The sequence below is a fragment of the Panulirus ornatus genome, chromosome 1 (genome assembly GCF_036320965.1).
Source record: "Panulirus ornatus isolate Po-2019 chromosome 1, ASM3632096v1, whole genome shotgun sequence".
Taxonomy (NCBI): domain Eukaryota; kingdom Metazoa; phylum Arthropoda; class Malacostraca; order Decapoda; family Palinuridae; genus Panulirus; species Panulirus ornatus.
Window position 1 is genome coordinate 26149349 of NC_092224.1, and position 22917 is coordinate 26172265.

Below are 22917 nucleotides of genomic sequence, written 5' to 3' on the forward strand. Positions count from 1 at the left end.
TGCGATGGTAGACACGTACACGCCTTGAAACATCGAAGTAATGAAAGCTGATAAAAGAGACATTGAGGAAGTTGCAGGAGGTAGTGGGGTAAGCCCCTGTTAAAGACGTTAAGGTTCTGATAATGTGGCGGGTGGGGGGGTGTTGTTTACGTATTCAGGAATCGGCTGAAAATACTTTGTGGAGATGGACGATCGTGGAGACATAAAATCTCAGATTATGTAAGGGAACATTTCTTGCATCAGTATGTTACTGGGCACATTAGGGTCAAGGGGACATATCATTCAAAACTAAACCTTAAGGGTCGGGGGGGGGGGATAATACATCATTCAAAATTAAACCTTATCTTCATTTATTATTTCTTTTCTTTGTTGGAGGCAACAAACAATGACAAAATTCCACATCGAGGCTTTTATTAATCTGTGGGAAGAGTTAATGAGAGGAAGGGATAAGAGAAGGGGAAAAAGACTTTAAGGATTTGGGAGGAAATGGGAATCCGGCTCTTTGAAAAGAGCCAGGTCGTAGTTAGGAAGCACCTGAGGAGGAAGATAGTTCCAAACCTATGAGGCGTAGGGGAAAAAACCAGATATCGAAACGGCCTGCCCTTGAGTTGTCGACGGTCACACAGTAATCATGTGAAGCAGAAGTGTGTTGAAGAGTGTGCGTTGTAGCTAAAGGCGGGATCCCTACAGGTTTAGCCAGCCAGCTCTCGGGAGCAATAGCCAAAGTAATGCTCATAGAGAAGGGAGCATGAATCAGCATTGAGGCGTCGGGCAGGTGGGTTAAGTTGTGAAATTATGTGAAATTATATTGAGAGAGTTGATAAGTCGGACATATACTTAAAAAGATCGAATTCAAGGAAAAAAGCACCTATAAAGTGGCTCTGACGTCACGTCACGTCAGGACGGAATATATGATTTCAAGAGGAAACCACATTCAAAGAGACGATACATCTGTGGTAGCTATGTAGAGCATCCACACATTCTGTGAGCGTATGGAACGAGGAATGGCACTCCACAGTCAGATTAAGGAACGTTCTTACTGGAGCTGTTTTGAATTCTAAAAATGAGGGATCAGTATATTGGTACCCGTAGCAGGGAGGAGGTAGAGAAGATCAGAGAAGAAACTTGATGGTTTAACACATATATTTATCATAAACCTTAAGAGTATAGGGATGTACTGTGGAGAAAATGCAGGCGACACACCAGCCAGTCAATATTTGAAGAAAAGAAAGAAAGACGAGAAATGAACATAATTTGGTCGAGAAGGAAAAGAAGAGAAGCTTTGTAAAGAAGAAAAAAGAAAAAATACTGTGAACAAGAAGAATGATTATTGAAAACAGTTCCATTGGTTAATCACAGGTAATTCGTCAGCTGAAGAGAAGTTGTTGATTAGGATAAGGACGAGTGAAGTTTTGAAGAGAAAGATGATAGAATACGCAAGGAGCGTAATGATAAGTACTGAAGTGTGCTGGTGGTGGAAAACATAGTAATCCCAGCATTAATGAAACGTGATGGAGAAAAGGCTGTAGAAGACACTGAAATCGCCAGAGGAAAGCTATTGAAGGTCTTTTTTTCTATCCGTAAAGGCATATGAACCTACAGTCCTGCCACATACACTCAAAGGGTGTGTAGAAAACACCTGGAAAGGCTGCTTGAAACGCTGTTCAAAAATTCGTTGGAAGAGGTGGTAATGCTTCAGGGTCGGGAGAGAGCAAATGACGTGCCAATTGTTACGATCAATGAAAGAGAAGCTGCACTGACATGCAGACCGATCTCCCTGACGAGTGAAGTTTGAAGAACTCGAGAAGGGTTCATCAGAAAGCACGTGGGTGATGACCTGCAATGGAAGAGATGCCTCAGAGGCAATACGGGTTCGAAGAAAAGTGTTTGTGTCACAAATCTCTCCGACTTCTACGAAAATAGATGAAACATAGATGGCTAGACTGTGTGTTCTCGGACAGCCACAAGGCTTCTGACACCGTCCAGTACAAGAGATTAGGAGAGAAAGATGGACTTTCAAGGCAGGTGTCAAGGAAAAATTTCTTCGGTGGGTCGAAAATTATCTGAGTGGAGAGGAGCTGTTGACACACCTCAGAAACTGGCCTCTTTCTAAGAGGGTTGGGGTAACTAGTGACATGCTGCAGGGTTGACAGACCGTTGTTGTAACTTTGTCATTGAACGACCGGGAGGACTCGAGTCATACTTAACTATGATTGCACACGACGCAAAAAAAAAAAAAAATCATGAGAAATTAGGAAATTGCCTGAATTGCATTAGCTGATAATGCAACTTCGACAAACTTAACGATCGGTCACATGAATGTCTGATGTCCTGCCGAAGATAGAACATGGAAAGAGGTCCTAGATATGGCTATAAACTGGCAGAAATTAAACCACACGAATCTGTACAAAAGAAAACTTAGAAGTGCGTGGATAAGATAATGCATAGCAAATTATTTACAACCTCTGTTTGACGTACAATATGAGATGCATCTTTCGCTTGATCACAGTACTTCAAAGAAACTCAAAAACTTGATAGAGAAGGTCTGGAGGAGGGCAGCAAAGGTAACCTCCCCCCTTAATAAGAAAGCTAAGTAATAGGATGATATAAACTTTTCCCACCTCGGAAGATGAGAGAATGCCTGATCACAACCTTCAAGTTTCTTAATCAAACTAACAACGTCGAAAGTGAACAGTTTCATTCAAAATAGCATTATGATGCGCAAAACCAAAAGTCATCGCAAGGAACTAAGTAAGGAACTTGCAAAAATGTAAAGAAGTTTTTCTTTACTAATATGTGTGTGTGAATGAAAGCTTAAAAGTAAATGATGAAACTGTAAATATAGACAGTAAACAAGTCTAAAAAGTTATATTACAGTAAAGAGCTTAAGAGATGGGACCACACAAGTGTAAGATTCCCTGTCGGAGACTGCAGAATCTGATGTTTGAGTTCCGAAAAGTTTGTTACAAGAGGAAAATTGAGAGTGATTGTAAACAAAAGCACGGTTATTGGGATAAGCAATGGAACGAGACAGTTGGAGTGAGTTCGAATGATGAGAACCTGGAGGAAGTGGGATGTTTAAGACACCCTGTGATGAGCATGGAATGAATGTGAGCAGTAGAATGAATGACGGGTCGAAAGTCCTTGGTGCATCGAGGAGTTTGTGGCATGACAGGCCACTGCCTGCTAGGATAAAGATGTTCACGTTCGATGCATCAGATTCTCTGTAATCTGCCCTTTTTCCATGTACTCCCTCATAAACAAGGAGGCACTAATCATCATTAATGACACAAAAAAAAAAGACGTCAAGTTCAGTGACATGGTTTATCTAACTCCATAATGTGAGGTGTCATTAACCCGGGCAAGTTGAATGAGTTAATGACACTTGGAGAGATCTGAAGGCATGCCGTGAGGGGTAGAGTATGAGTGTCTGAGTGTGAGGGGGACTGACTGTGTACATTACTGGCGCATCAGGTGCGGAATGTGTGTGTGTGTGTGTGTGTGTGTGTGTGTGTGTGTGTGTGTGTGTGTGAAGAGTAAATCCCGTTGGTATTGTATTTACAGAAGGGGGACGAGCTGTGTGTAGCTGTCGAGAATTTATGCTGCGAATTGAAGGGTGATTCTATTGTGTGTGTGTGAAATGGTGCTGTATGTGAGGTTCCATTGCTGCTTCCTGTGTTTATGGGAGCGAGTGCCAAGTGAGACTCGCTCTTAACGATAGTGTATTAAAGTTGTTTTCATTACGATGCTATAAAGGGGAGATGTCGCTGTTGAAGCAGTGTCTGCTTAGGGAGGCACTGCTGTTTACAGGACGGTGTGAAGGGATATTCAGTTTTTGTTTATGGCAGTGTTTGAGGAGACATATCATTGTTTCCTTAAAGGGGTGATTGCGAGGGAATTATGTTGTGTATAGTACTGGGAGGTTTTTATCTCTTTACAACATATATTAAATTCGATTCAAAGTATTGCTTGAGGAGACGTGCTGTTGTATATAGAGGTGTTTGCAGGAGGGTTTGTTGTTTATAGAAGTATGTGGGAGACTTGTTTATAGGAAATGTGTAAAAAAAAAAAGGGTATTAGAGTTTACTGTAATGTGTCGGATTTTTCATGTTTACAGCAATCTATGGGAAAGTGATTTTAGATAGCAGTGTGAGGGGTCAGTGATGTCTATAGTAAGGTGAGTGAGTTATGGTTGATTACAGCAACGTATTAGGGGTTATTATTGTTTATAATACAGCAGTTTGTGACGTAATATGTTACCGTGTATATACCTTTGTGACGGAAAGTATTACTGTTGATCGTAGTTTGTGACGGAAAGTATTACTGTTGATCGTAGTTTGTGACGGAGGATGTTACTGTACACAGTGGTGTGACGGGAAGTGTTTATAGTAGGGTGACAGGAGGTGGTATTGTTTATAGTATCGTGACGGGGGGGGGGGCTAATTGTTTACAATAGTGTGGCGAAGATATAGTTTTTTCTACAGCTACGTGGGTAGGTGTTACCGTATGTAGCAATGTTTGGTGGAGGATGGGATACTGTTTACAGCAATATGGGAGCAGATATGTTGTTATTTATAGCAATTTGCGCTACTGCCCATATCTGTATGTGAGGGAGTACCCAATTGTTTATATGCGTATGTGAGGGGATATGCTATTTTTTGCAGGAGAGAGAGAGGAGAGAGAGAGAGAGAGAGAGAGAGAGAGAGAGAGAGAGAGAGAGAGAGAGAGAGAGAGAGATGCTATTGTTTATAGCAGTGTAAGGAGATAACGCTATTGTCAATAGGAGTGTGTGAGAAGATAATGCTATTAGTTACCGAAGTATGTGGTGAGGTGCGCTTTCGTTTCTAGCAGTGTATGTGTGAGGGGAGAATGGTATGGTTCATAGCAGTGGTGTAAGAGGGGGGAGGTAACATTGTTTATAATAGTACTTAGGGGAACAACAGCATGCTGTGTGTGAGGGGTGAATGCAATCACGTCCACAACTTTGTGTGACGGGAATACTACTATTCATGGCAAAGAGACCAGGGGAGACATGTTGTTATTTGTAGCGTTGTATGTATATATGGAGAGAGTGGCTTTGACTCGAGCAAATCTCGATTAAAGGGAAAGGAAATATGGAAAGGGGATGTAACCAAAAAAGGCGTGGACGTAAGGAGAGGAAAGATGGTAAAGGAGGAATAGGGATGGGAAGGTATGTAGGAGGATGGAAATAAGTGACAGCAAAAAAGGAAAGGAACTAAGGGACAGTGATTAAGGGTATGTTAGTGCTAGTAATTAAGGGCAGGTAAGGGACACTAACTAGGTGGAGGTAAGGGACAGTAGATAGGAGAAATAGGAGATAAGATTTAAAGAGAAGATGAAGGATAGTAAGTAGGGAGAAGCAAATGAAAAGGAGATAATCTAAATAGTAATATAACCCACGAACAGTTTTCTTTAGCCTCCTGCTGCTCTGATATTAACCCACACTCACCAGCAATGAAATGCTGGACTACCTTGGGGTCTGACGTTCTTAGATGAGGGATTGTACTCTCCACCGTCCATTGCATCGATGCAGGGGGAGTCCGGTAACACCTAGCTAGAGAATGAAAGAGCTACTGAGATGTAACAAAGGAAAGACCGTGTAGGGGAAACTAAATCTTAGGAAGACACTTGAACCACTCAGGACAGTTAGTTTCGTGTGGTTAGCCATAGACATATAGAAAGTCTGACGAGATTTAGCAAAGTGATCTGGTGTTTTTCACGAGGCCAAGCTTGGTATGGTCAGTGAGGTCACACCTTTGCCTGGATGGTAAAGCTAGTGAGTTGCAGCTTTTTGGGCTAATAAGCTTTGCCAGGTGTAAGTTATTAGTCAGCTTAGTCGGTAAGGTGATACATCAGATACGTAAGCTTAGCACGATATTGCTTATTATAGAAGTAAGCTTAGCGAGACATGGTTCGTGAGGGCAGTAAGCTTGAAGAGCACTGCCATTTTCAAGGAGTAAGTTTTAAGAACTCTTGATTGTTTATGATGATAATCTTATTATAGGAAAGCCTATTAGCGTAACAGACTCTGGTAACGACTGCTCATCTTGTGTGTGTGTGTGTGTGTGTGTGTGTGTGTGTGTGTGTGTGTGTGTGTGTGTGTGTGTGTGTGTGTGTGTGATTAGCTACGTATGATTCACCTTTATATTGTCTGTTACGGGGAGAGAATGTTACTACACTTGTGCTGCCTCCTCGCTTATCCTCGTGTACATGTACACCATGTCTTGACATATGTATACATAGACATATAGCTTACGTCAGCTACCGATTCTTCTACCAGTCCCAAAGGGAAGGCTGAACAGCTAGATTGCCTGTGAGCCTCCTACCCTGCTCAGGGTTCGAACCGAGGGGGCCTTGGTGAATCCCAAAATCACCGAAATGCACTACGGTAGATCGTACCTGTATATGTTTGTATACCCAAAAATGTTCGCATACACAAGAATAAAAAGTAAGTATATAGAGGAAACATTAGTCTGAAGAAGACAGGTGTCGAAGCCTAAGCCTATGGCGTTAGAAAACGGAGTGGAGGCACGGGAGAACTAAACTAGAGTGAGAAGGGAATGTGCAAACAAGGGAAAGGTTCTTTGAAATAATATGATGTTATGTACACAGATAATAGCTCACTGTATACGAGAAAATGTAAGAGAACGTCAGGAGGAATACAAATATAGTGCAGCAATACTTAGGAAATGAATATAGCAAGAAGAGAAACTAAACGTAGAAGATAAATCAGTTGCACAACAAGGTGGCCGAAGTGTTGCTTTTTGATCCCGAGAGAGAAAGAAGTTGGACTCGTGAGGGAGGGAAAGGTAATGTGCCAACAGGAGTCATGAAGATGAGAACAGAGCAAAGCGGAGGTTTACAATTCCAAAAGGACTCCGAATCTATTCTGTATCAGATCAAATTTTCTTCGAATGTTACCCAGGAGGAGAAAAGCTACCCACAGTACTGGATTACTCTACTGAAACCTCAAGATGTACGAGTCAGATCAACATTTCATTCTTGGAGGGGCGCCGGGCAATATGTAGGAAGAGGGGGGGAGATAAGCTTTGACCTTAGACACTGGGAAATTAATCGAAGTAGCAGGAAGAAGGTGAGGGAAGTATAGAGGAAACGCGAACATACCAGACTATTCCCATATCATCACTTGGTGATAACTGTGGTGGTTTATGCAAGAGGGAGGGAAAGGATGCAAGCGAAGCGATGGATTCCATATTCATCGTGCTAAGCTCTGGTATGACAGTGTTCAGTTACGGATAAAAACCTCTTGTACAGGACGTCCCTTGGCTATGATGGCGTGTCCTCTGACCTGAAACATAAGGGTCAGGTCACCGACAAGACCATCACACCCAAGGGTCATAACGTCGTACTCAAGATTAGTACCGTCGTGCTCAGGGTGTTCAGCGCATCGTCCATATCATCTTTAAGACTTTGGATCAATGTTTACGAAAAAGACTTGAGTGAAAACTCGCAGGGCACAAGTTGCTGAAGAAGGAAAGTCTGAGTTTTGACATCGCACGAGTCGCTCGTGGTTGTCATGATTTGTCTCGCACCAGAGAAACATTCATGGGCGTCTGACACATTTGACTGAATCGGTTATTAATTTCGATATGATTTGATGTGTGTGTGTAATTTCCTTCCTCGTCAGTAGCAACCCCCCGCCTTCACTCAGACGTAAAGTGGACGACGATATGTTCAAGCGAAATGCAGCATATGATGGTGGAGTGGCTGACTGTGGCCTGTTTAATCATCATCGATTCAGATTCACGCTCGTGAGCGAGAGCTGTATGTCAAGCACAGCGGCGGCCACCGATGGTCCGTCTGTCAATCGTAATGCGTGTGGCAAATGGCGTACATTGCCGTGTATGTGTGTGATGGGCGTTGCCATTACACTGGGCATTACTGGCAACGTCTCCTTAGGCCCCAAGGCCATTAAACTGTTCCCATAGATATCGACTGGCAATATCTCGCCTTCAGGCTGGAGGCTACACATGGCCACCAAGGTCGTCCTCTGTCACCATTACCTTAATAAAGAGAAAATGCATTACATCCCCCAACAACCTGTCTCACGGCACTCTGATCCGAGAGTCGGATATATTACCCAGTTTCGCAACAGCTTCCTCCCTGGCAGTGTTGCCGTCAAGCCACAACAACCGCCTCATCGACCCTGTCACCCGTGAGTCACATGTGTTACATAGCGGCCATAACAGACGTCTCAGGGGGTACACTGTGTTCCCCCCCCCCCTGAGTCAGGAGGGTCATACAGCCATCATAACAGACGTCTCGGTAGCACTACCTCCCCTGAATTAGGATTATTACATCCTCACCAGTACAGCCGCCTCGCTGCCAACTCTCCCAACCTGAACCAAGAACATCATAAAGCCACCTATGCATCCGTCTCACCACTGCCACCGCCGCGCCGGAACCAAGAACAACACTACGTAACCACTGTAACAAGACGTACGCAGGCACTATCCTCCCCCGCCCAGTGCCACCGCCGCGCCGGAACCAAGAACAACACTACGTAACCACTGTAACAAGACGTACGCAGGCACTATCCTCCCTCGCCCAGTGCCACCGCCGCGCCGGAACCAAGAACAACACTACGTAACCACTGTAACAAGACGTACGCTGGCACTATCCTCCCCCGCCCAGTGCCAGAGACACTACGATGCCATAACTCTCCCCAGCTTGTGTCTCGGGTGACGGGTGAAAACCTTTTAGGAATACACACGGCCTCGTAAAATGCCAGACGACCCTACTCCCTTCATACACAGGTCTAATATGAGGGCTGGGTTGCGTGCCTGACCTGCCCGAAATTAACCTTCAGATTTACGGGATGAGGGAATCTAAGAAAAAAAGATATGGCTACAGCACGCACGAACATAGTGACCACGTAATGTAGAACTTTTTTTTTTTATTATTTGGTTACGATAGACAAGGGAATTTCATTTGTTCTCTTGAATGTCCGTAAGTGAAGAGTGTGTCACGCCATATGATCCACGAGATGACTGAGAGGTGGCTTAGTCTTACCACAGAGGACAACATCGTTCACATCTCTTCATCCTTATCCACAACATGTAGTTAAATACACTGTCGAAATACCCTCACCATTCACACACCTACATTGTGTAAGACAGCTTACCATTCACACACCTGCACTGTTTAAGTAACCTCACCATCCACACACCTACACTGTGTTAGATACCATTCACACATCTACACTAAATATCCTCACCATTCACACACCTACACTGTCTAAATTACCTCACCATTCACACACCTTCATTACCCAAACTAGCAGCTCTCTTTTACCTCCTCCCACACCAGATGCTGGAGCCATCCTCACTTCCTCTTACACGCCCACGCCACACTTATATCCCCACCCACACGCCCGTCAACCTCACGTCTCCGCCCACACGCTTACAGTAACCTCACGACCCACCCCACACGGCTGCGTCAACCTCATGCCACATATATGCCTCATATGCAAAGATCATGTATTGAAAGATTAAACACACATAAAACCCTGCTCATCTATTCTACTGAATGGCTCAGGTAGTTTGCGGTTTTGATTATACAATCAAATACCTTGTCTATTTTCGAACCGAAGTCCTTCACGGGTATCTGGATGTATCCCAAATATCACCTGGCTGAGTATATATGTCTCTCCATCAGACTACGTTAGTTGTATGATAGACAAAGTCTCTCTTTTTACCTACACTAGCTAATGAGAATTAAAGTTATCGATAGATATATTAAAAAACGAGAGAATTAAGCGTTTTTTTTTTATTCATTGTTCAACTCTGCCGATAGAACTTGCACGAATAGATATAAATTTGAGTAGAATATGTACGAGAAAACAAGGCTTATATGTTACAAAAAAATTCCCCTCTGTCAGTCTGAATTGTCTTCAGGTTCACACTTTCTATAGAAATAAAAAGATTCCCTTGTCATACTTCTCAAAAACAAGAATTATGTTTCTAAAATCAGAAGCGATGAAAATGAAAACCTTGCTTTGAATATACTACATTCAGTGCTACTATTAAACGGAAAAGCGCCTTTGAAAAGCTCTGGAGGGAAATTCCCTACTCATTAACAGAAGAATTCTCAAAGGTTTCGTACTGGTTTTCTTTTTTTAAGTTATTTTCCTCAACGCTGTTATGTAAATTACATCAGTGGTGTCGAGAGTCAGCATTTCTGTCTGTATGATCTACTCATAAACTTTATTTTGTAGAAGCAGAAACAGACTCTTGTAGAAAAAAAGGAAATATTACGTAATGTGCATAATGGTTACAACGCCCGCCACCCAAACCTCCTTGGTTAGCATTTTGATTAGTTGGTTATTGTAGACTCTAGACGCATTATGCATGCTAGGGTCATTAGGGCCGTCAACGTGGAGTTAATATGTCCACCAAACGCAAAATCTTATAACACCTTCTACAGGTGATGGAAGATAATTCTGGGCCAAAACTCTTGACGTGGTTTCAACATTTTACCAAATCATTTCATTCGAAAATTATACCTTGATTGGTCATATGGTTTGATACGTTTGGTATCTCGACCTTTTGCACCAGTTACGAAAAGTTATATTGTATTTATACGATCTTTTTTAGAGGGATCATCAAAGAAAAAAAGAAAATTGGTTTTTTGAATAATTCTGTGATCCAAATGAATCATGATGATTATTCGTGTCCCACTTATCTGTTTATGGAGCCTGTCTCAAGGAGTACCCTCGAAGTTAGCAATTGACACAGCTAACCAGACACGATTTCAATCCCTATAACCAAGGAACTTAGAAAGTAGGTGCAAAAAATTTGACCATCAATCATAAACTCGAGATCCATCTCACAAACCAGACATATCGCAGTAAAACGAATAAATGAGAGACTTCAACATTTTAAAGAGAGCTCTCGTAAATTGTTCAGGATAAGAGTTGATAAACCCTGTAAAACCTAAGTGAAAGATTTGATTCTACGTATATTTTCTATCCCCTCTGGTATCTTATGGCCAGAATCGCCGTTTGATAGTTGAATATCTTTGAAGTTGACATAGCATCACTGGGCTATAGACTGTCCTTCGGATGCGTCACACACCGAACACAACAAGATCATGAGAATCTCAGAAACTAAGTTCGTCTCACTGGTGTCCTAAGTACCACCCTATGTAGAAAACCTGACGACACGCAGGTAAACCAAGATGGATGTTTGTGATAGCTTGGTTTAAGGGTTTTCGGCGGCTGGTCTACGGGTGACGGGTGAGTAGAGTGATTAAGCTGGCTAAGCTGGTTTTCTCAGGAGGAACTTACATACATGTGACCCACCTAATGCACCGAGGAACCCCTACAAAATCGATGACGTTACTCTTTTTCACCCAAGGTTTAGGAGAGAGGTAAGACTGGTGACGGTTATGGAGGGCGTCGTGGGGTGATCAGCTTAGCAGGAAGGGGATGACCCCTCTTACTTATATGTTGTGTGTGATATTCTCCAGGAGCGAGGAACCTAAGCGCTGCGCCGCCAATATCGTAGTGGGTACGTATGTTAGCCACTAGACGATGGAACCTACGATAGAGAAATGACTCTCCTTTTCTTACTCTACGTTGGAGGCTCCATTCACGAGCACAAGTCCACATCAAGGCCGGGTTTTGATTGATATACAGCAAACTCAAAGTAAAAAAGAAGTGAAAAATTTGTATCTTAAAGCCATCCACGTCATTGATGTTGTGAAAGACGTGAGAGGGTGGAGAGTTCCAAAGTCACACAGATCGGCCAGAGAGGAAGCTAGATATGAGGGAGAGGAGCGAAAAGTGGGGTGCTATGCGATGAGACTGTGAGATTCAAGGTGTCTGAGGATATGGGAGTTGAGGAGGGATTCAGACTTTGGAAACGGTAGATGTCAAGGCAACAGACGCTAGTTAGAGTGGATGGAACCGTCACCTTTCTTAGGGATGGAATGCACCAACATATACTTCTGAGAAGAAGGAAAAGTTCTGGTTTTTTAACAGAAACTGAACAAACAAGCAGGCACGGGTGCAAGTTCAGAAGCACACTCTTTCATTACATGGGAATGGATGCTTGTGTCCAGAGAGAGAGAAGCGCTTTTCGGACAGTTCGGAAAGAGATTACGGGAAGCGGCTTAGGACTAGTAAGAGGAACATCAGGAAATGAAGGAATGGCAGAGTCATCCAAGGTAGAGTTAGATGAGAAGGGGGAATCAAAGAGAGTTGCTTTGTCCAAGGGAGTGACAGCTACAGTACCGTCAGAACGGAAAAGTGAAGGGAAGGTAGAGCGACAGAAGCTGTTAGCGATGCCCTTAGCTAAAGATCAGAAAGACCTATCGATACACAATGAGGAGAGGTTATCGCACTTCCTTTGAATACAGGAAAACATTGTCTCGCGGATAACGAAGTTGTAATTACTACGGGCAGTGATAGATGATGATGATGGGAGTCGGAGGAGGGAGAGTTTTTCCAAGCCCGACATGCCTGATCCCTTGCCTGATTGGCCTTAAATCAGGAACGGTTGAACCATGGATTGAAAGAAGAGGTCGTCTTGCAGGAAGAGGGGACAAATGCTTCCATTCCCTCAAGAAAGTACAAGTAGCTGAGCACTAAGATGGGAGTGTGTGTACTCTCATTGATTCGGAAATTCCACTCCGACCAAACCGTGCAAAGAAGATCATCCCTTCGAAGTTTTTCAAGTGAATCCACAAGAGGCGAGGAGAAGGTTCGTGGGTCAGATGCCAATGAAAGCCTTCGCTAAGGTAGAAATATTCGACCTCCTTTTAGAGAGGAAATACCTTTGAGAAGATTTTCGCAGGGTACTTGTGTGAGGCACCTCAAAGGCGTATACTCCCCACCCCGGCGTATTGTAGCTCCAGGCAGTGGTGGGGACGACGAGCCAGCCTCAACGGCGAGGTCACTCCTGGCCTGAGACGCATCGTCTCCAGGGGGCGTGAAGACCATTTGAGGAGGAAAAGCAAGGTGGGACTTAAGGGGGGGAAGTCGCCCACCAAAGTTGGTGGATAGTAGTTGCTGTTCATCATCGAGAAGGGACGGAGGAGGACGTGGTAGACAGAGTGAGCCAGCATGACCCCACATAACCCACCCAAAGTGATCGAAAAACTAAAGATGACCACAAGCCTCGCTGACCTGTTCACCGGAAGACGAGCCTGGGGAGGGGAAGGAGTGGGGAGGGAAGGGGACAAAGTGTGACTCGACCCATAAAAGCGGCAAGTTTCCACACCCCCTAAATTGTCTTTTGTTCTTCGAGGGCAAGTGACTTCAATGGCGGCCAATTTTGTCGAGTGGCAGCACGGAGCGAAGGAGGGTGGCCTAAATGTGACGCCCTAACAACTTGGGCTTCAGAAAACAGTCGGAAGGAGACTGAGAGATCGCAAGTTGTTGCTTGGATATTGTGATCGGTGTCATAGTCGGCTATTCTGAATGTGTTAAACTTACAAAAGTAGTTAGAATTAGAGGCTGTCAGGCACCTAGCTATTGTCATATGGAGGGCGATGAGATACGTAAGAAAGCTGAGGGAGATGCCGAGAAGAGGGAGACGGCTGCAATTACTGGATGTTCCGAGACGTCCTACCACACCAACTCCCGGGCATAGGATCTCGCTGAGGTCTCTCTATTGTCCCGGGGTTTCACATGATCGTCTCAGGTCTCTGAAAGGGGTTCCTTTGAGGTCGCAGCGGAGTCTCTCACATCGTCCAGTCCCCTAAATTCTTCCTGAATCTCTTCAGGGATTTGTAGAGTCTCTTGAGAGTCTCTCTTAGTCTTCGTGTCCTTTCACAGTCTTAGCGTAAATCTCTCACAATCTTGGAGGGTCTTTCACAATGTTATTTGTGGTCATCGTAAATGGAGTCTGCTGGCGTCTGAGGATATGTTACCTAAAGGTTGTATTTTAACTAATGACTCGTGTCATTATGTCCTTGGAACAATTACGTGTTAATCAATTATTTGATAATTAACGACAGGACTCCAGGAAATATTGTTAATGATGATGATAAATTAATGTTGCTCATGTTGTTCATAAGTCTGAATGAGTTTTTTACATTTTCAGTGGAATCCAACAGTCATAGTGCTCACATACGGGTCTTAATGAAGCCTTGTACAGTCTTCCTCAACAAGATCTCTAACACTCTTAATGCTGTATCGCTGTCGAAATAGATTTCCTCATAGTCCTGGTAGTGTTTGTTTACAGTAGTTTGAACGAAGCCGGTCGCAATCTTGGTACGATTTCCCATAATTTCAGTGAGGTTTCGTCTGTCTTTACTGGGGTATCTCCCCTTCTTTGTAGAGTTACAGTGACCATCCGTTGGTTTTTCGAACTATCTCGTCATCCTCCACAGTTTTAGTGGACTCATGTTCACATAGAGTTCTAACTTCGAGTCCAGTCAGTTTCTTGGTAAAGCCACTCGTTAATAAGGGTCTGGGTCGTTTCCCACAGTGTGTGTAGTCTGGTCAATACATGTAGTAATCACAAGGGAGTTCAGGGGTCGAAGACCATATCGTAACAGGGACAGTAGGTTCCTGTCTCTTTTAACGTCGGTCAAGGAGGGCACTGGGAACCATTCAGCCCACCTCGACCTGTGGCGACACTCAAATACTGATTGTCGCTGAATACTTTCGTGGGATCATTCGAGCAGTGAATATATAGATCTAAGTGGAATTGTAATGACAGGTATTGCGGTGACCACAAATGCCATCTTTAGGTCGAATAACATGCAAGACTCTGTAGGGAAATTCACACAAGCCTATATGTATAGGGCCGAGTGGAGCCACATTAGCCAGTGATGGGGGTCATCCACAGAAGTTTCTTCGTAGAATAACAAAATATAGGTCTCGCTGTCAACTCGCGCGCGCACATGCAAACACCTGGCAGTATAGATATGTTGAATACAAACAAGGTTAAGAGACGGTGCAACATGAGTGCAAAACTCTCTCCCCGCAACACACATATTCTCACAAATGATAATTACACACACACACACACACACACTCACACACACACACACACACACACACACACACACACACACACACACACAGAATTGAGGCTCCTGTGTGTGTGTGTGTGTGTGTGTGTGTGTAAATAAACACAGAAGTAAAGACGCGGTACATACAAACACCGTTAAGAAACGGGGCAACACGAGTGTCAGTCTTTCCAAGTAACAGACGAATATAATCACAAATAGTAAACACACACACAGAGGCCAGGTCTGGTCGCATTTTGTGGAAGATGTACATTCGTATCGGTTCTTCAGAGGATAACGAAGATCCTGACGTAAACAAAGTGACAGTGCACTTACGGTGGTGGAGAGTGAGAAATGCTCGTGGCGACTGGGGAAGGAGGAGAGTGGGCAAGAGAGACCAGCAAAAGGGAATGATGTGGACAAACAAGGAGTTTCATGATCAGTATAATGGTACAGAGAGACCCGGGAACGGACGGAAGGCGGTGTGCTCGTTAAGGAAGCAGGTGGGAGAACGGGAAAACAAAATGGGGTAAAGAGATTGAGAACATCCCAGATAATCGAGAACATGTATGAAAATACTAGGAGCCCTTGGAGCGGGTGTAGGGGACTGAAGGGTGTCCAGGAGAGGGAGAAGGATGAGATGAGGGGTTGAGAGAGAGGGAGGGAGGGAAGAAGCTGGGACAGAGTAGTCCATCAGAAACCTATGTAGTGTGTGAAAATTGATTGAGAGAACTGTGCCATCATGATAACGACGATGAACACAAAGATAGTATGGTATGTACGTATTCAAACCGCTCGTCTATTTTAGTTTGTTATACCACCGGCTGTTGTCGTATCAATAAGATTTTGCGAGACGTATTTTGCAAGTTTCGTCGTTGCGTGAGGCCAAGTAGAAGGCCAAGTCTCGCTGTTGCGTTTGGTCTCATAACGCTGGATGTGATGCAGGGCACGTCAGCTGAGTGGTGTCTTACAGATCACTGAGAGAAGGAGCGATGGGCAGTAGCATGCTGGATGGTTCAGGAGAATTAATTCCAATTATCTACAAAGGTCCTCCACGGTAAGCGCTTCAGTCCAAAGGATACAGAACCAACCCCCTGTCGGAAGAGCCCACTGAAGAGTCGGCTGATCAGCCGGATATGCTTTGCAACTCACCCTCAGATGTTGGGTCCTCTGAAAGTCAGGAGATCCAGACAATTAACATATAGTTGCCTCAACCCATGGGTAGCGTAGGACCTGACCATCATATTGGTTAAAGATATAAAAGTTTTAAGAGTTCTAACCGAACGTGAATAAATTTTGGAACTTAAGGTGAATGTAGTTCTTCTAGATGACTCGTATAAATTGTCAGTTCACGAAATTCTATCTTAGCTTAAGGGCACCACACACTGAAGAGTATTTGGGAAGTTTATCCCGTGGTGGACGCAGGGGTGTGTGGTACAGGACGAGATGAACCCTGGAAGCAACTTAGCGACGATGATGATGGGTGTCCATAAATGCTAAATATACACCCATATAACCTCAGGACCTTCAAGAAAACCCCCAACGAAGCGTGACAGACGCAGCTCCTTATGACCAGAAACAACACTTCCCACCCACCATACTTAGTGATACGTAAGTCATGAAATAGTCCATAACCCACCATGTTGCATGTCTAGGTAAACACCCGTGCAGGTGCTCTGTGATGGCAACAACACCAGCGGTAAGCTGGTCATGTCGGTGGCGTCAGGGAGCGACGTGACATTTAACAGGAATAGATCTGGTCGGCTGAACCACTGACTGAGAACCACTGTGGTAATATAGCTTGATTGGAGTGGGTGTGTGAGGCCTCCTCCTCCTCGCGGACAAGATGACTTTAACTGCAATATATATATATATATATATATATATATATATATATATATATATATATATATATATATGTGTGTGTGTGTGTGTGTGTGTGTGTAACCATGTAATTTACATACACACTACTGTTGTGCCTTGGAGGTCGATTAACAAACCTTCCTTTCTTCCTTGTCGACAGCGTGAGCTGCTGGCAGTATTTCCACCACGTAAAGGATGCGTGACGCACCAGGCAGGTCAGTGAACCAGCCAAGTGCTTACTGAGGAGATGCTGTCGATTTTAGCTCATCGTGGCCTGGGGATTAGGTTACCTGGCTCCCGCACACATTATCCGGGGTTCGATTCTTGGGGTATGATAGTAAAAGTTTACATATAGATAGATAAGGATAGATGTATAGATAGATAGATAGATAGATAGATGTTACCGGCTCCACCTACAATGAAGGGTCACCTTTGGCAGTTATATGACTGGGAGTAAGTCTCGTGAAAGAACATTTTACTCGAAAGGAGTCGATGTTTCCCTGAAACTGGGCGTAGTGCAGCCTTGGACTACAGGAACATCTAGAATGAGGTATTGGGTAACGCCCTTAAGACCCTTTACAGATAGTGGTCCAGGGGTGACGATGGATATCTTTCTCTTTTGTACCTGGTCGCTGTTTCCCGCATGAACAAGGCAGCATCAGGACTGGAGAGAATTTCCTTGATTGGCTCTTTCCCCTGGTTTTTTTTTTCCCCTTTTTTCTTTTGGGTAATGATACAGGAGGGGAGAATCCCCCCCCCCCCCCTCCTTGTTCTTCATAGTGATACGCAAGATACGCGGGCAGTATTCTTTCTTCCGTCCCCAAGGTTACGCACACACACACACACACACACACACACACACACACACACACACACACACACACACACACACACACACTCCTCTCGCTCCAGATGAGGTAGCAGAGGAGGAGACAGAGATAGGGAAGCCCCGTCGGTACTCAGTGTAATCCAATTGAAACAATTAGTTTCTGTTGGCGAGACTGTTCCACGTGACCTTTTGGCTGTGTGGTCAGTTCAAACCCTTCCAGTCCAACGAGCATAACCCCGCCCAGGTTGTTGCTGTAGTCGGTAGGGAAGAGAGAGAGAGAGAGAGAGAGAGAGAGAGAGAGAGAGAGAGAGAGAGATGAGGACGGAGGGGAGAACAGACAGAAGCAGTGACAGAGGGACAGACAGACAAGCATGTCAAAGAACTGTGAGGAAAGGAGGAAGGAGCCAGGATGTTTTCAGATGAGTGAGACTCGGGAAACGTACGGAACGATGTGTTGTTGTTACCGAACCTTCATGATCACTTCCTGCACTCACTCGGGCCGTATGACACTACACCATGAATCTGTTGTATTGGTCACAAACGTGAAGCATTTTGAGAAGAATCTCTGTGGAAATGCCTTTAAACCACGCGTTCATCTCATAATATGGCAATATCATTGTCTGCTTCAGTGGTTCTGTGATTTGATTTCGAATCTCTTCGAGGTTTCACATTTTCTGTTTTCATTTGGTATCACCAGTAATACCTTCTAACCTTCACCAGCTCTTCCAAAATAATGATGTTTTATCCTGTCTTGACGAAGCAATATTAGATGTATTCCAGTGACAATTTCGAAGCTAAAGAAACTGGGTCGAAAGATGAGATGTTCAGTTCATGAACGGAGTGCTTTGTTGTCCAGTCAGACATGGAAACAATTAACTCGTAGCAAAATGGGAAGCTTAATTAAGCTCATGAATGTATGGTTTTCAGTAAAAGTTTCAGAGTTTGATGAAAGGTAACTTACTGATCCGAAAAGTCCAAGAGTAATTAAAGGGTTTGATTTGAACTTCAATACTAAATTTAGTAACTGTTTTTGGTACAACGTACCTGTGGCTATTTTATATATATATATATATATATATATATATATATATATATATATATATATATATATATATATATATATATATGCACGTAAGGAGTGGATTTGCAAGGTATTCGCTTCTGCACTTGATCTGGATAATGCGCCGTACAACACTCCACCTTCGTCAGGTCTTCCAGCTTCCGGCCTCGATCCCTCTCTCGTTTACTAAACTCGCACATTTCACCACAATACTGACTTCTCTCGCTCTCTCACACCTCTGTATCACTCGATTCTCATTGTCAATCAGACTGTCGGACTGGCTCATAACCTCTCCAGCGGTCTAAACACTTCTTACACCGTCTGTAACTTCTCTTACAGCCTCCTCTTCCACTCCATTCGCCATCTCTCACACGCCTTTGCCACCTTCCGCATCTCTCAGAAAATCTCACGCCTTTACCAAATTCCTTATATCTCTCACAGTATCTCAAATTTTACTGTCTCTCATACTATCTTTTAATCTCTTACACTGTATGGACCTCCTCCTCTTCACCATCTACCGACACCTTTATCGCTGAACTCCCTACATCGTTTCCCAAAACCTCTTATCCTCTTTACCATCAGATCCCCATTATCTTTCGCACTCCACCTCATCATCTACACTGCCATGCATCTGCTTCACCCGCCCATGATATTTCTCTTCATCGACGACCACATTTTCTGAATGTCTCTTGTACCATGTAGATTCTCTCACACATTTGTATTTTTTTTTTTTCACACCATTCTCACTCACTCGTATCTTCGCCTTGCCATCTATCATGACACTTGGCTGATTCCTACCAATTCCTGAAGCATCTTTCAAATTTCCAGAACTATCATACACTCTTTCACCATCTCTCCCTGTCTCTCAGAGATTCTCAGGTGTCTCTCATGCACCCACACCTGTTCTCCATCATCTCTTTATCTTTCCAAAGGTACCGTGATATCGGTTATGATCGCACCCCGACCATTACTACGGACCCGCTACCACCATCTCCTCCCTCACAATAACCCCTCTTTTCTGGCGGCAGGTCGAGGACAAACAGACCCGGGAACACGTGGAGCGACTCTTCAAGAAGCTGGATCTAAACGGCGACGGGGTAGTCACGATCGACGAGTTCATCCAGTCCTGTATGCAGGTAAGGTGTTTGAGAGAGAGAGAGAGGGGGAGAGAGAGAGAAAGAGAGGGTGGGGAAAGAATGAGAAAGAGAGGGGGAGGGAGCTTATTATGGTGTTATCTGCATATTATGGGAGAAAGAACTGCACACTCGTGGGTCCTCGAGCACTTCCTTCCCTCGACTGAGGAACTTGAAAGTTGTAATCAAGTTTCAGTTTATTCTTCAGCAACCTCACGAAGGTAGGTCGTGGGTTGGGTGGCAGTGTTCTCACAGGTCAGTCCACTTGTTTCTCGTAATGTTTCTGTCGCCTAACCGCTGGATCCTCCTCCAGCAACACGTAGTATGTGTCTCGAAAGGCTCGATTACCTTCAGGTGGTAGCTATTCAGTTCTTGATTTCAAAAATCAGTCTGTCAGGCGATTTAGGAGTCTTTGTTGAGACAGAGAGAGAGAGAGAGAGAGAGAGAGAGAGAGAGAGAGAGAGAGAGAGAGAGAGAGAGAGAGAGGACTGAACTTGGGAAGATAGAGAGGGACGCAGAAATGAAGAAAATATCTATTTCATTCTTTTAAAGCATTACATTTTTTTCTGTGCCGTTCTTAATGCCCAGTGACAAACTCGTTCTTCATAAAAAGAAAATCCCTTACTCATTAAACTTCAAGCTTTTTTTAACACCTCCCACCAGTACAAGTTTGTAATTACCTCCCACTAGTCCAAGTCTGTTATCACCACCAGTACAAGTCTGTTGTTACCATCTCCCACCAGTACAAGTTTGTAATTACCTCCCACTAGTCCAAGTCTGTTATCACCACCAGTACAAGTCTGTTGTTACCATCTCCCACCAGTACAAGTTTGTAATTACCTCCCACTAGTCCAAGTCTGTTATTATCACCAGTACAAGTCTGTTGTTACCATCTCCCACCAGTACACGTTTGTTATTACCTCCCACCAGTACAAGTCTGTTATTGTGAAAAAGAGAAATCTTTTGCTCTTTTACAACAAATCTTTTATTTCCATATCTACATTTCAAAATTTGAAAATATGAAAAAGAGATGCTATTTTTGTCTTTTACATCAAACCTTTTCTTTTTATTGCCATCCAGTGGTTCAAACTTGAAAACGCGAAAACTATACATTTTAGTCTTTCACATCAAACCAAACTTTATTGCCAGCCAGGGATACAAAATTGAGAACGTGGAGAAAACAAAGTATCTTTCATATATATATATATATATATATATATATATATATATATATATATATATATATATATATATATATATATATCAGTATTTTTTGCACATATGATAATGAGGAATATGAGGCTAGTTCGTCGTCGACATCCAGCGCTTCAAACAAGAGCTCATTTCATCCCATTCGTATAAACAGAATTAAATCCATCAGTCATGAAAGCAACAGAGTGCACTTAGCATTAGCTACAGAGCGGCTTTTACAAATCGTAGGAAAAAAAAAGGAAATATATCTATAAATTAATTGACATGTCCCATTGATGCTGAACTCATCTCCCTTGTGATTCGTTATGTCGGGTAATAATGCTTCAGATTGGGCTTTACTGCTTCAGTCGACTCGATATAAATGCTTCGAACAGGACACGCGAGAGCGGAGGGCTTGTGCTGGATATGAACTAACTCTTATAGGATTACTGGTGCTGATGGTGCCAGGGGGGATGAAGAGAGGTTATCGCCACGGTTAATGGCTTCATGCCCGGGCTAACTGGGGGGTCATGTTTGCCGGGTCAGGGCTTGTTGCAACGAGACCACCGGGGGGAGAGAGAGAGACAGAGACAGAGAGAGAGAGAGAGAGAGAGAGAGAGAGAGAGAGAGAGAGAGAAAGAGAGAGAGAGACAATGATTAAGGGCTAATACGAAAGAGACAAATAATAAGGAAATGGCATACAGTGAAAAAGTGACGAACTTCTTGGTCGTATTTGCCACTAGTAATGTTTCATCAGCAAACAACAACCGACTCGCATCCCAGAACCGGTCATCCTCTTTAGACTCTTCTCTCTCTCTCTCTCTCTCTCTCTCTCTCTCTCTCTCTCTCTCTCTCTCTCTCTCTCTCTATCTATCTATCTATCTATCTATCTATCTATCTATCTATCTATCTATCTATATATATATATATATATATATATATATATATATATATATATATATTCGAAAGTTTTCTATGTGGATTTTCCTTTCTTTTCACTCATGCGTCGAGGTAACCCCTGAACAATACGTTACGGTACCACATTCTAATATGATTCATATTTTTTTCAATATTTTCCGGCCACGTATAATATTCCGTACTGGGTTAGAAAAAAGATTAAGCTCCAGTAAATATTTGATATCCTCAGGGGAGAGGCTCGTGGATGTTTACCTGTGGAACTTTAGCGTCAAGCGGCTCTATTTCATATATCATAATACGCTGAAACCATTATATTTGTCTACGCCGTTCTTATGTGCCATGGAGCGCTGTACCGTCATGCGACATTGTACCGGTCTATGTGACATAAAACTATAGTACCAGGTGGCATTCTGCTGTTCTGTGTACCATAGAGCACTGTGCCGCCGTGCGACACCAGTATCATATGGCACTGTACTGCCATTTGCCACTGCTCGATCATGTGGCACTGTACCGTCATGTGCCATTGTACCATTATGGGCATCATGCAGCACTACAGTATCATGTGGCACTGTACCGTCATGTGACACTATCGTTATGTGACACTGTACTGTGATGTAGCACTGTACCATCATTTGACTCGATACGATCATAAGTCACTGTACAATTATGTTTCACTGTACCGTCCTCTGCCACTGTACCGGCCTATGGCACGGTATGTCTACATCTACACAGTAGATGTCCCATACGCCATATATGAATCTGCTGAGTCAGTCCGTCCAACGCGTCCCTGTCTTTAGATTGGATCACCCCAGAGACGACCTGGAGGAAGAAGAGGCAAGCAAGCGTCGGAAGACATGCAAGGAGTCTTCGGGAGATGATACCCGATGTGTCGTGAACTCGAAGACTGGACGTCTGAGGGA

At 43.7% G+C, this 22917-nt stretch overlaps 1 protein-coding gene across 4 annotated transcripts in view; it reads left to right on the forward strand.

Moving 5' to 3' along the window:
* The window catches only part of LOC139764786 (Kv channel-interacting protein 4), a 737128-nt gene that overhangs the window by 641150 nt on the left and 73061 nt on the right, over positions 1-22917 (forward strand). For all 4 annotated transcript variants that reach the window (XM_071691804.1, XM_071691895.1, XM_071691982.1 and 1 more), the window contains one exon: positions 19784-19891. In XM_071691804.1, coding sequence (XP_071547905.1) covers positions 19784-19891 — 108 coding nt within the window. The remainder of the gene's footprint in view (positions 1-19783; positions 19892-22917) is intronic.